Genomic DNA, 15,487 nt, shown 5'->3' with positions numbered 1-15,487 from the left:
TGTGAATTTCCTAAACCAAAGAGTGCATCTGTCGTGGTACAGATCTACTCCTGTGTTACAGATGCTATTGACTGCAGATTCCACCGTATCAGTTCGTCCTCCCACTCCCCTGCACAGATTGAAAACCCTGTTTTCTCCCAGTTTGGAGTGGAAGCATCTCGCGCCCTGCAGCGCTCCGACCTCACACCAACGCCGACTGCAGGCCGCGCTTTATCGCATCAAATCAGTGCCAAATAATAAGCGGTAAATCTGGCCGAGAATAAATCCCTGCAGCCAGCTTCCTAAATCTGAACCAGAGAGTCTGCAAGCAGGAGAGAGGAGCTGCAGACGGTCAGGAAATTAAAAATATGTGTAGTGTCATAACGCACAAAAGTGGCCTCATTTGACCCTAATGTGTGTTTGCACCCCCCCCCCATTTCTCCCTCCAGCTCTCCTCTTCCATTCCCTCTTTTTCATTTTCTCGATGCCTTCCTCTTAATTTGTTCTTTATCTTCCTTTTTAAAAGTGCACTTTGTGGTCTGTGTGCTTTTTAAAGTCTGCCCATCTGTCTTTTAGTTATGAATAATCCAAAAGTTAATTTAGAAAACGCAATGTTCGTCTCTACTCAGAAGAAACATCGTTTTACGTGGGATAACATATTCTGTGAAGCTTAAACATGTCTTGTTTTTGAATGTTCCCTTCAGAAATGTGACAGGATTAGTCATGTGTCCAACAGGTTTCAAAACTAGAACATGTTATTATTTGGATGACTGGTTTTTCAAAGTGACACAAGCATTGTTTTCTGTCAATCATAGCTCTTGGCATAAGCTCAGAGGATGCTTCAGACATTACCTACGTTGTGCTTAAGTGTTTTTAATTTGAATTATTTATCATTGAAACATTAAATCCCTAAATTAAATCATGAGAAAATTGAGAGTCTTCCCCCACACTCTTCTTTTCTTCTCCCTGCTCTTCCTCTCCTATCCCTCCCCCATCTGTGGGAAGCTGTGATTGTGCGCATGTCGCCGATGAGTCAATTTGTGGAGGCAGCGCACACACACACACACACACACACACACACACACACACACACACACACACACACACACACGTATCCTGTCTCCCACGAAGGCATCTGTTTCAGTCTGTCTCTCTGTGAGATGCAGCACCAACAGAGGAGAGAGGGGGAGACAAAAGGAGGGAGGGAGGGATAAGAAAGGAGAGGAGAGAGGAGGGAGACAGATCAGAGAGGAAGGACTGAGATTTAAAGAAAAGAGTGAAGAGACAGGACACAATCTAGAGAGGATGCTGCTGCAGCTTCTGAGGAGTTTGGACTCAGACGTGACAGAGATGCAGCATCCAATAGTGTGAGCAGCTTCCAGTCTCTGTGTGTGTGAGAGAGTGTGTGTGTTGGTGTGTGTGAAGCCATGGCGAGTGCTCAGCCGGGGGTCCATGCTCTGAAACTCCAGCCTCCCTCCGTCTCCGCCACGCTGAGGAACGGGAGCAACTTCATAAAATGGGACGAGGTAAGGACAATTTACTGAAGTACTTAATGCAACAACAAAAAAAGCACAATATCTTCATCGTGTTCTGCTTCATAATTTACATTTCTTGAGGTTATTATTTCATCTTTTTAATGCTGCATATATTTGGGAGTATTCTGGTTATGATTCCCACTTGAATGATACCCAGTGGATGTTAGTGTGATGAGAGGAAAAGGTAGGAAGAGGAGGTGTTGTCAGATGTGTTTACTATACGTTGTTGATTGAGCTTTGGCAGTAAGTACCTGTGGATTTAACACCAGCAAGAATGGTGTGTGCGTGTGTGTGTGTGTGTGTGTGTGTGTGTGTGTGTGTGTGTGTGTGTGTGTGCGTGTGTGTGTGCGCGTGCGTGCGCGAGAGAGAGAGAGAGAGAGAGAAGCGCTATCTTGGTCCATTTCTTTATTGCCACCTGTTGGCATGGAATCAATTAGTGTGCACTTAAAGTGTGTGTGTGTTTGTGAGTATGTGTGTGTGTATTTCAATATGTATAACGCACACACATGCAGAACCTCTCAATTGATTTCACGTGCATTGTCAAAAACACAATTGTCGGTGTGTGTGTGTTTGTGTTGCGTGTTGGTATGCTGAAGTACAAGAGAGCTCTGACAATGAGAAACGTGCTGTCCGGTTACCATGGTAACTGGCATGGCTACTGCCACCTAAACAGATTGTGTGTGTGTGTGTGTGTGTGTGTGTGTGTGTGTGTGTGTGTGTGTGTGTGTGTGTGTGTGTGTGTGTGTGTGTGTGTGTGTGTGTGTGTGTGTGTGTGTGTGTGTGTGTGTGTGTGTGTGTGTGTGTGTGTGTGTGTGTGTGTGTGTGTGTGTGTGTGTGTGTGTAGAGCTGTGTTTTTATGAAATATAGAATTGGTTGCCATGCCAACGGGTGATAACCAGGGATGTAGTTAACGATCTTCTGAGTTTTTTTTGTAGTTTTTATTCTTTTGAACGCAGGCTGCAGTATTTATGAGGAAAGCAAAGAAACACACACACAACGTCTCGAGCTCTGATTTCTACACAAACATCTCAGCCGGCTGTTTCCCCAAAAGACACGCTGCAAAAAGCCGATCACCAAATGTTCAATCGTTGGTGCTTTCTACAGTCTGTACATCTATTTCTAATTCAGGGATAATCCAAAAGATAATTTAGAAAGCTCAATATCCTTCAGTAGAAACCTCATGTCACCTGGGGTAAGATAGAAAGCTAAAACAGTTTCCCCTCTCGAAATATGGCAGCATTGTTTATTTGTTTCAACAACACAAACAAATTAAAACCTTTAAATATTCAGTGCCAAAATAGGGAATAGAGTCTTAGAGAAAATAAAGGTGTGGAGATCCAAAGATTATAGCTCCGAGAGTCTTGGAGAGATATAGCTGAAGTTGTGTTAATTAGTTTACCCAGAATGTGATTTGTTTGCAAGCTTAAATATATTATTTATAGGGTTACAACTAATGAGTGTTTTCATTATTGATACATTTCATGACATGTCACTTGTTAGACTCTTTTATCAAAAGCGACTAACAAACTGTGGGCAACCCCCACAGGAGCAATTTGGGGTGAAGTGTCTCAGGGACACAACGACATGCTGACTGCAGTGGGGTTTGAACCTGTGACCCCCTGATCCGAACACCAACGCACAATCCACTGCACCACACGCCTTGATAAGTCTTAGAAATATGTTCTAGATTAATTGATTAACTGGTTTAAATACAAAGTCAGAAAACCCTGAAAAAACATTCTTCCCAGTTTTTTTAAAGTCCAATTCGATCTATAAACGATAATGATTAAAAAAACGTCTTGTTTTGTCCGTCTGAACCCAAGGACATTCAGTTATTTCAATATTTGAGAATTGTAAGGAACATTTTCTCACCGTTTGCAAGAGAAATGTATCTTCACGATTCATCATTTATTAGTTTATACGTTTTTTGTATTTTTTTTGCAGCTATTTAATGCATCTCCTGCTATGGCTGCTTTAGCAATATTCTTAAAACAATATTTTTAGGAATAAAACACTTTAAACCACATTTAGTCATGTGTGTGTAATAGTATGTCGTCTACAAAGTAACTGATATTGAATAAAGAGTTTTTATCACTGCACTAATTATCCATATTATCTGCTCCTTCATATCAACTGGACGGGCTAAGTGCACTTGGAGCTGATCACAAACTGTCATGGTGTGTTACTACGGCAACAGGGACAATTATTGGATGTCATGACAACTCAACTTAGTCAGTTAGAATTGGTGTCCCGGAAATCACTCAGTGTTCCCGGTTTAATAAGCACATTTTAGGGATGAACCTGCGGTGAGTCATCACTGACGGGTGTGATGTTGCATAATGGTAATTTCACATTTCCTTCCAAAATGATAAAATCACCAGTGCTGAAATAGGAATTAGAGCATCATTTGGTATTTTCTATGCCCACTAATGGGTGCCTTTGATATATTTGTCGGATTTTTTTGTATTTATTGTTTTTTATCAATGGTTTTTCATTCTTTCTCTACAGGATCTGTCCACTGTGAATCCAGTGACGCTTCACGTGGATCCTCATGGATTTTATCTCTACTGGACAGACCAAAATAAGGTTGAACACACACACACACACACACACACACACACACACACACACACACGCACACACACACACACACACACACACACACACACACACACGCACACACACACACACTCGTGCACTGTCTTGAATAGCCTTTAAAAGTAGGCCGAGAATGTGAACAAGCAGGATGATTAGGAGCACTTTTAGTTCATTGATTGAGTCCAAATTTGACTCCATGTCTGAGCGGTCAATGCATGCACTTTGCTCTGAGTCAAAGACTAATTACACGTTAGTTAAAATATACCTCTTACTTCCAATCCACTCTTTTTTCCTGAAATTGATTGACACCTTTAGAGTGCCGGTTGTTTGCACAAATTGCTGAAACTGAGATAAAAGCTAAGCAAAGAAATAGCAGCTAATAGCAATGGAAAAAACCATGGCTGCTACTGTTGCTTTGTGCAGAGGGTTAAGCTAATGCTAACTCTGACTGTTGTGGAGTGGGGGAGTGTGGGGGGGGAGGGTGTTGCAAATAGCAGAAGCACATTGACAGCACGTGAGGATTGGTTTACACACACACACACACACACACACACACACACACACACACACACACACACACACACACACACACACACACACACACACACACACACACACACGCACGCACACACACACACACACACACACACACACACACACACACACACACACACACACACACACACACACACGCACACACACACGCACACACACACACACAGACACCTTCTGTCCAGGTGGGCCTAAGTCCTTCGCGGGAAACAGGATATAGCATTTAGCTCCAGCTGATGGTGTGTGTGTGTGTGTGTGTGTGTGTGTGTGTGTGTGTGTGTGTGTGTGTGTGTGTGTGTGTGTGTGTGTGTGTGTGTGTGTGTGTGTGTGTGTGTGTGTGTGTGTGTGTGTGTGTGTGTGTTCTTCAGGAGACGGAGCTGTTGGACCTAACCTTTGTTAAGGATGTCAGAACAGGGAGGAGCACCAAAACACCAAAGGTAACATCGGATGCTTTAATGAAGTACTTTTCACTTGTATTGTTCTGTAGTACAATATATAGTACATGTAGCTTTTCTTTCGTTTTAGACTTTTACTCTTTACTTTTTATACTATCATGTTGCATTCAAAGCTTTGGTGTCCTGTCATTATGTTCTTTTGTCCTACCTCTATAAAGCATTACAACATGTTAATATTTCCTTTCTTAGTTACTAATATACTGCAGTTTGAAACATAGTATTTTTTACCTTTAATTTACTGATTTCTTAGCTGGTCATCTCCCTCCTTTGTGGTTACAAACAGCAATGCTAGGCGGTTTTGTTTTGAGTTTTTAAATATACTTTAAATATAAAATAATATTTTTCTGACCCACTTTAAGAGTAACACCTTCTTCTGTGACTAAAGCACTGTTGATGTCACGTACTGATAATACAAGTCATTTCATTTTCAAGTTAATTTAATTTCAAGTTACTTTAAAAAGCTGAATCTTAATAGCAACTTGTTTTGAACTTTAAACAAATATCAATTATCAAATATCAAATACTTTAGGATCATGGTTAATGGTTGTGACATTACATAAGTAACATTTGTATTTCTCCATGTATATTTTTTTACTTTTTAATGCTATTTTATTTCTACTTATATTATATGGACTGTTTATTTCTAGTGTCTTAGTTTCTCTTTTGTACATTCCCTTGTTTTTTATGCTGCTGCAACGCAAACATTTCCCAAATTTGGATCAATAAAGTATTAATCTATCTATCTATCTAAATACGACAAAATAAAATAAAGTTACAACTATAATACATAAAATAATTAAAAATAATTAAAAGAAATGGTGTCTGAAATCGTTTTTTCTGTGTCGTCCAATAGGAGGCCAAGCTGCGGGAGCTGCTGGATATCGGCAATCTGGTTGGCCGACTGGAGAACCGCATGGTCACCGTGGTTACAGCCTCGGACCTGGTGAACGTCAACCAGCTGAACTTCATCGCCTCACAGGAGGACGAGGCAAAGGTGATGATGAAGAGGAGGAGGATGATAAGGATGATTAAGATGATGATGATGATGATAATGATGAAGATGATGATGATGAAGATGATGAGGAGGAGAAGGATGAGGAGGATGATGAGGAGGATGATGATGATGAGGAGGATGATGAGGATGAGGAGGATGATGAGGAGGAAGAGGATGATGATGAGGAAGATGATGATGATGATGATGATGATGATGATGATGATGATGATGATGATGATGATGATGATGATGATGATGATGATGATGATGATAATAATGATGATAACGATGATGATGATGATGAATTGCGTTTCTTTCGGCAGGTGTGGTGTGAGGAACTGTTTTCTCTGTCTTCCAATCTGCTGAGCCACAATCTCAACAGGGACCACAGTCTGTTGAAAGCGTGAGTAAATGCACGCACGCACACACACACACACACACTCACACACACACACACACACACACACACACACATACACACACACACACACTCACCATCATCATCATCGGCGGTCACTCGTAGTCGAGTATGACTGTCCTCCTTCTTGGTCCTTGTGGGTCTTCAGGTGGGCATAGAGGCCGATTCTGGACCCGATTATTCTTGTGCAGCGTGGACAGGGGAGTGTAGTGGTGGAGGGTTCGGGTTGGACCTGTTTGGTGGTTGCTCTCTCCTTCCTGAGACTGCGCTTGTCTTGTGCAGCATGGCAGAGGTCATCAATGTATAGTGCAGCACCCTCACGGACAAGGTTTCTCCAGGTCGCCCTGTCTGCTGCCATGTCTTCCCAAGCTTTTAGGTCCATGTGTAACTTCTTTAGGTTTGTTTTTATGTTATCTTTGTACCTCTTCTTTTGGCCTCCAGGGGCCCGTTTCCCTTTAACAAGTTGGGACTAAAGGACTTGTTTTGGGAGGCACACACACACACACACACACACACACACACACACACACACACACACACACACACACACACACACACACACATACATTTACTCACAGTGTATCCCCAGTTGAAAGACTCCTTTACTCTCTTTTGTTTCAGGTTCGTCAGGTTGACTCTCCAGCCGAACGCAGAGGGGAGGATTCCCGTGAAGAAGTGAGTCCCTGATTATCCTTATTGTTAGCTTCCTGATCTTTAATCAATGGTTGTGTGTTAACTCCGAGGCACATGTGACAGTAGGCGCTGCAGAGGAAGTGAGAAAATAGCCTGGCGAAATCCTTCGAGGCGCGCACAAAACGAAACTTTGCTCTTTCATGTCCCTTGCTTCCAAAAATAAACTTAATTCCATGTGCACTTGGGAAAGCAAAAAACAGGGACAGGTTTCATGAAGGTGCTTAATTCAGCTCTGACCTGGTAATCAACCACTGCCGGAGCATGAGACGGATAATACAAGTGAGGAAGGATAGCTGTACTTTAGAAGCAAGGCATGAATTAAGGTCAGGTGATAAATACTGGCAGACGATGAAGGAGAGGTATGAGAAAGACAAGATGGAAGTTAAAGGAGATCGTTGGGGGGGTTTTGAGAATGCGAGGACGCTCATATTGCCAACAGGAATTTGTAAAAGAGGCTCTATTATGCTTTTCAGTGTTTTCCATTTCTAGGTTGTTGTTCATGTAAATAGTCTGCAAAGGCTAAAATCCCAAAGTTCCTGAAACGCCTCCATTGGACTCCTTTGTTTTCTGCCAGGACATACAGTACTGACATCACTATTTAACACCTGCACTTCGATTGGCTAGCGCTCCAACACATTGTACGTGATAGGCTAAGGAGCGGGACATCTCTAAGCGGTTGACCAATCACAACAGAGCCGGCCAGCTAACCAATCAGAGCAAACTGGGCTCTGGTTTCAGACAGAGGGTGAAAAGAGGTGCTGCAGCACAGAGAGTATGAGAACAATAAAGAGCTTTTTGAACATTAAAGCATGAAGACATGTCCCAGTAGAGACACTACATACTGATATACACCTGAACATCAGCAGGAGAGGACTCTTTAAAGTAGAGACACTACATACTGATATACACCTGAACATCAGCAGGAGAGGACTCTTTAAAGTAGAGACACTACATACTGATATACACCTGAACATCAGCAGGAGAGGACTCTTTAAAGTAGAGACACTACATACTGATATACACCTGAACATCAGCAGGAGAGGACTCTTTAAAGTAGAGACACTACATACTGATATACACCTGAACATTAGCAGGAGAGGACTCTTTAAAGTAGAGACACTACATACTGATATACACCTGAACATCAGCAGGAGAGAACTCTTTAAAGTAGAGACACTTCATACTGATATACACCTGAACATCAGCAGGAGAGGACTCTTTAAAGTAGAGACACTACATACTGATATACACCTGAACATCAGCAGGAGAGGACTCTTTAAAGTAGAGAAACTACACACTGATATACACCTGAACATCAGCAGGAGAGGACTCTTTAAAGTAGAGACACTATATACTGATATACACCTGAACATCAGCAGGAGAGGACTCTTTAAAGTAGAGACACTACATACTGATATACACCTGAACATCAGCAAGAGAGGACTCTTTAAAGTAGAGACACTACATACTGATATACACCTGAACATCAGCAGGAGAGGACTCTTTAAAGTAGAGACACTACATACTTATATACACCTGAACATCAGCAGGAGAGGACTCTTTAAAGTAGAGACACTACATACTGATATACACCTGAACATCAGCAGGAGAGGACTCTTTAAAGTAGAGACACTACATACTGATATACACCTGAACATCAGCAGGAGAGGACTCTTTAAAGTAGAGACACTACATACTGATATACACCTGAACATCAGCAGGAGAGGACTCTTTAAAGTAGAGAAACTACACACTGATATACACCTGAACATCAGCAGGAGAGGACTCTTTAAAGTAGAGACACTACATACTGATATACACCTGAACATCAGCAGGAGAGGACTCTTTAAAGTAGAGACACTACATACTGATATACACCTGAACATCAGCAGGAGAGGACTCTTTAAAGTAGAGACACTACATACTGATATACACCTGAACATCAGCAGGAGAGGACTCTTTAAAGTAGAGACACTACATACTGATATGAACCTGAACATCAGCAGGAGAGGACTCTTTAAAGTAGAGACACTACATACTGATATACACCTGAACATCAGCAGGAGAGGACTCTTTAAAGTAGAGACACTACATACTGATATACACCTAAACATCAGCAGGAGAGGAATCTTTAAAGTAGAGACACTACATACTGATATACACCTGAACATCAGCAGGAGAGGACTCTTTAAAGTAGAGACACTACATACTGATATACACCTGAACATCAGCAGGAGAGGACTCTTTAAAGTAGAGACACTACATACTGATATACACCTGAACATCAGCAGGAGAGGACTCTTTACAGTAGAGACACTACATACTGATATACACCTGAACATCAGCAGGAGAGGACTCTTTAAAGTAGAGACACTACATACTGATATACACCTGAACATCAGCAGGAGAGGACTCTTTAAAGTAGAGAAACTACACACTGATATACACCTGAACATCAGCAGGAGAGGACTCTTTAAAGTAGAGACACTACATACTGATATACACCTGAACATCAGCAGGAGAGGACTCTTTAAAGTAGAGACACTACATACTGATATACACCTGAACATCAGCAGGAGAGGACTCTTTAAAGTAGAGACACTACATACTGATATACACCTGAACATCAGCAGGAGAGGACTCTTTAAAGTAGAGACACTACATACTGATATGAACCTGAACATCAGCAGGAGAGGACTCTTTAAAGTAGAGACACTACATACTGATATACACCTGAACATCAGCAGGAGAGGACTCTTTAAAGTAGAGACACTACATACTGATATACACCTAAACATCAGCAGGAGAGGAATCTTTAAAGTAGAGACACTACATACTGATATACACCTGAACATCAGATGGAGAGGACTCTTTAAAGTAGAGACACTACATACTGATATACACCTGAACATCAGCAGGAGAGGACTCTTTAAAGTAGAGACACTACATACTGATATACACCTGAACATCAGCAGGAGAGGACTCTTTACAGTAGAGACACTACATACTGATATACATCTGAACATCAGCAGGAGAGGACTCTTTAAAGTAGAGACACTACATACTGATATACACCTGAACATCAGCAGGAGAGGACTCTTTAAAGTAGAGACACTACATACTGATATACACCTGAACATCAGCAGGAGAGGACTCTTTAAAGTAGAGACACTACATACTGATATACACCTGAACATCAGCAGGAGAGGACTCTTTAAAGTAGAGACACTACATACTGATATACACCTGAACATCAGCAGGAGAGGACTCTTTAAAGTAGAGAAACTACACACTGATATACACCTGAACATCAGCAGGAGAGGACTCTTTAAAGTAGAGACACTACATACTGATATACACCTGAACATCAGCAGGAGAGGACTCTTTAAAGTAGAGACACTACATACTGATATACACCTGAACATCAGCAGGAGAGGACTCTTTAAAGTAGAGACACTACATACTGATATACACCTGAACATCAGCAGGAGAGGACTCTTTAAAGTAGAGACACTACATACTGATATACACCTGAACATCAGCAGGAGAGGACTCTTTAAAGTAGAGACACTACATACTGATATACACCTGAACATCAGCAGGAGAGGACTCTTTAAAGTAGAGACACTACATACTGATATACACCTGAACATCAGCAGGAGAGGACTCTTTAAAGTAGAGACACTACATACTGATATACACCTGAACATCAGCAGGAGAGGACTCTTTAAATTAGAGACACTACATACTGATATACACCTGAACATCAGCAGGAGAGGACTCTTTAAAGTAGAGACACTACATACTGATATACACCTGGATATCAACAGGAGAGGACTCTTTAAAGTAGAGACACTACATACTGATATACACCTAAACATCAGCAGGAGAGGAATCTTTAAAGTAGAGACACTACATACTGATATACACCTGAACATCAGCAGGAGAGGACTCTTTAAAGTAGAGACACTACATACTGATATACACCTGGACATCAACAGGAGAGGACTCTTTAAAGTAGAGACACTACATACTGATATACACCTGGATATCAACAGGAGAGGACTCTTTAAAGTAGAGACACTACATACTGATATACACCTGAACATCAGCAGGAGAGGACTCTTTAAAGTAGAGACACTACATACTGATATACACCTGGATATCAACAGGAGAGGACTCTTTAAAGTAGAGACACTAAATACTGATATACACCTGGACATCAACAGGAGAGGACTCTTTAAAGTAGAGACACATCAGCAGGAGAGGACTCTTTAAAGTAGAGACACTACATACAGATATACACCTGAACATTTGCCTGATACGTCCTCTTTTAAGTCACATTTTAAAAGAGCAACGTTTTTAGGCACAGTAAAGAAAGTTAGCGGAGTGACAGGAGGGTTGTAACACAGAGATATTTTAAGAAGTAAAAACGTAGGTTGTGTTTAAGGCTGAGGTGATAATGTGCTGTTGTCATTGTGTTTTGCAGCATTGTGCGCCTGTTTTCTTCAGACAGAAAGAGAGTAGAGAACTCCCTGGAGAACTGCAAGCTGCCCTACGGACGGGTAAACACTTCAATACGTTTCTTTAATGTTATTTTAAGCAGAAGACTGTGGATACACATAAGTCCCTATGTCTTTTCCTTACCACTTCTCCCTTACCTATGTGAAAAACATCATGGGGTTAAGGAAAGGATGTGAAGGAGATTCCATCAGGACAGGATGGATCTGCTTTTGGGAACTATATTATGTAGATGTAGATACTTCACCCCAGGTTGTTTCATCAAGTTTTTAAAATCGTATGACTTCATTACCATGGTTTGAATTCAGATTAATAAAAGGAAAGTGAAAGGAAATAGTTCCTCACCCCCCCCCCTCCGCAAGTATTAACATAAACATGAATCAGGATTAGTTTGATTGTATGAGAATATCTGAATATGTTTTACTTCATATTCAATATACTGTATGAATAACTTGTCAGGCCTACTCCTCTACTTATATCACCATCCTAACGTGTTGAATTAAAAGGAACATCTTAAGAAACACCTGACAACTCAGTAAACATTGTGAAACTGTATTAGATAATTGTGCAGAAATGAGTGTAACGCTCATAGTTGTCCTTTTGGTTTGACACATTGTTGAACATAAAAATAAAAATAGCACTATAGCAAAAAATGGCAAAACATGTCAAATGTTAAATTAGCACCGTAACTCACATGATCTGCGTTTTTCAGGATCGGTTGTTTCTGTAAATGGTCACTTTGAATGTTGCGCAACAAAGAATTGTGAGACAGCATTAGCTCCTTTCCATTCGTAAGGGATGGTCCAGTGTATCCTACGGTAAAGGAGATGATAAACAAAGTGTTGAAGCTCCTTTCCTACCGTCTAGATCAGGGGGGTCAAACTCAAATACACAGTGGGCCAAAATAAAAAAAACGGTACTAGTGGGGAGCCGGACTGGTTCAATGTTTATTGCAGAACTTATTGAAATGAACTTATGGCACATATTAAACCTGGAACTAACAAAGCTTAAATAATTGCCTATAAAAACAACATTAAACATTAAATAATCAGTTCATTCATTTCTTATGGCTCTATCTGCAGCTTCTCCAGAGTCATTTCTTATGATTACATTTTCCCACAGGCCAACAACAGCTTCAACAAAACTATTTCCCTCAAAGAGAAACCAAACATGCCCTGTTGTCGTGAGAGAGAAAGTGCAGAAGGAAACATCCATTAAACTCAGTGTGCTGCTCTGTGATGCTAGCTCAGATACTTGGCATCTCATCTTGGGTGCAAGGTCATCAATGTTTGGGCTCAGGCTCTGAGCTGAGGAGACCCTCAGGGTGGAGTGAAGGTGTGCGTGCAATATAGCGGCGGGCCAGATCTAATAGTAATTAGAAATTATCCTGTGGGCCGAAATTAAATCCACCAAGGGCCTGATTTGGCCCCCGGGCCTTGAGTTTGACACATGTGTGGTCTTCAAACAGCTCTCATCATGGCTGGCACTCAGGTACTTCTCTCTGAGAGGAAGAGAACAAATATATTTTACCTCAAGCTCTGTCTCTTTCAAGTCTAGCCTTCTTTTTTCTGCATTTTATATTCTATATGTCGAGTTCTTTGTCTGATGCTTTGGGTCCAGAATGACTCACAGTGCATGGAGTGGAGAATAAAATATCTGGGTCATCGAGTTTTAAAGCAACCAGTGAAAAGCGGAAAAACTCACTTCACACTGAATCTCACATTTAATATTCCTGTGAAAGCATAGTTTTATAAGAGAAGGAATAAATCAAAGATGGTGAGAAATGTTTGATTATTTTCATGGTTTAAAACATGTTTTTCACAGAAGGGAGAGAGAGGATGAAACACAGTGAAGCTGACACACTGATAGCTCCAGTTCTTGCTAATTAAAAAATGTGCTGATGTTAATGTCCGTGTCCTATATTTCTGACAGGGGGACAGCATCAAACTGGAGGACTTCACGCCGGAAATCTACAGGAGCTTTTTGGAGAGCCTGTGTCCTCGTCCTGAGCTCAGCAGCATCTTCAAACTGCAGTACGTTTATATCTCAAAGAGGCCCTATTATGCCTTTCCTGTAGTGCGTTAAATAGGTTTTTGTGCATGTTAATGGTCTGCAAAGCCTAAAATCCCCCCTTCCCTTAAATCCCTCCATTGGACTCCTTTGTTTATATCGTAACATAAGGCGCTTTCACACCGGAGTACTTTTACCCGTACTTTTCCCGTTTAGTTCCGTTAGTGCCTGGAATTTTGCATTCGCACCAAAAAGAGAAATGAGTTCAGAGAACTTTTACCCCCATTTTTAGTTCCTGCTAGAGAGGTGGGACTATCCTGGGGAGGAAAAAGTACCAATTTCTGATTGGCTGGGCGAATTGCAAACCACGCCCCGTAAAACTCTGAAAAGTTTTTTGAAGCCGCCATTGTATTTGCTGGCATTAGCATTATTAGCATTAGCCCTGCGCACCAACAGAGAGAGACTAACTTATGGCAACACAAAAGAAAACATGGGAGTGGTGGAGGTGAGGAGGTGTCGGTGTTCTGGCGATTTACTCGGAAGGCTTCAGTAGAAGCTGCTGGGAAGCCAGTCCCCAACTCCGGGGACTTCCGGCCGGGGACTTTGGGTGGCAGTATACGCCGTGAAGTTGTTTGCGGCCAGCCAGTAAACCCAAAGCAGAAGAAGAAGAAGTGACGTCAGCGGCTTCATTTGCGTAATCTTCCCTCAGGGAACTTATTCCGGTGTGAACGTGATCGGCTCTTAGTTCCATGGGGGAAGTAAGTGCTGGGCACTAAGTGCCAGTACTTGGTGTGAAAGCGGCTATAGTGACATCAATATGTAACATGTAAAAGCTTCTATTGGCTAGCGCTCCAACACATTGTACGTGATGGGCTAAGGGGCAGGACATCTCTAAGCGGTTGACCAATCACAACAGAGCCGGCCAGCTAACCAATCAGAGCAGACTGAGCTCTGGTTTCAGACAGAGGGTGAAAAGAGGTGCTGCAGCACAGGCAGTATGAGAACAATAAAGAGCCTTGTAAACATTAAAGCATGGAGACATGTAGAGACACTACCTACACATTATGAGCCTCAGAATGAACAGACTATGTCCTCTTTAGATTTACAGATCCACTGACCTCTGAGCAGCTCAAATACTTATTACTGTTACACAAGCTTTCATGCTTTTCAAGTGTGTTATTTGCTTCAGGGTAATTTCTTTGATATGCGAAGGATGATGAATAATGATTCATCTTCTGTCCCACTTGTACACATACACAGTGATTAAAGAGAGGATGCCTCTGTAACTTTGAAGTGTAAACTACAGTATTAACTCTTATTCCTCTATGTTCAGCAAATACTATCATTCACTGGGATATATCCAACTATTGAGTCCATAACATGTTTTTAAATAGGCAAATACCTATACCCATAAGGTCCGAGAACTAACTATTCATCCTTCGCTTTTATATTGTGTCTGAACAAATAAAAAACACAAAGGGATTATTCAATATTATTCAAAATATAACAACTTTGCTCGGTTTCAAACAGAAAACGTCTTCATTAGGGCTGCAATCAACAATTAGATTTATTAGATTAATCTGCACATTCATTTCTAGATAAATCAGTATAACACATATTTGTATTCTAATAGTATTAAAAAAAGGTTTTTCAGCATCCAATATCTTAACATGTGTTTTATCAGTCTAAATCATAGGATATTTAGTTAACTAGAAAACAGATAAAAAAAGGA

At 41.2% G+C, this 15,487-nt stretch overlaps 1 protein-coding gene across 2 annotated transcripts in view; it reads left to right on the top strand.

Moving 5' to 3' along the window:
* Window positions 1-647: 647 nt before the first annotated feature.
* The window catches only part of LOC307043211 (1-phosphatidylinositol 4,5-bisphosphate phosphodiesterase beta-1-like), a 43,516-nt gene continuing 28,676 nt past the window's right edge, over window positions 648-15,487 (top strand). Inside the window, exons 1-8 of one of the 2 annotated variants that reach the window (XM_079687526.1) lie at window positions 648-1,505; window positions 4,023-4,100; window positions 5,033-5,101; window positions 5,973-6,113; window positions 6,437-6,516; window positions 7,153-7,206; window positions 11,714-11,789; window positions 13,678-13,778. In XM_079687526.1, coding sequence (XP_079543652.1) covers window positions 1,407-1,505; window positions 4,023-4,100; window positions 5,033-5,101; window positions 5,973-6,113; window positions 6,437-6,516; window positions 7,153-7,206; window positions 11,714-11,789; window positions 13,678-13,778 — 698 coding nt within the window. In that variant the 5' untranslated portion in view covers window positions 648-1,406. The remainder of the gene's footprint in view (window positions 1,506-4,022; window positions 4,101-5,032; window positions 5,102-5,972; window positions 6,114-6,436; window positions 6,517-7,152; window positions 7,207-11,713; window positions 11,790-13,677; window positions 13,779-15,487) is intronic. The other variant, XM_079687527.1, reaches the window with a different exon arrangement.

This window comes from Notothenia rossii, assembly GCF_949606895.1.
Source record: "Notothenia rossii genome assembly, chromosome: 6".
In the NCBI taxonomy this organism is placed as follows: domain Eukaryota; kingdom Metazoa; phylum Chordata; class Actinopteri; order Perciformes; family Nototheniidae; genus Notothenia; species Notothenia rossii.
The sequence above is the reverse complement of the archived record's forward strand: the minus strand, read 5'-3'. Positions and strand labels throughout refer to the sequence as shown.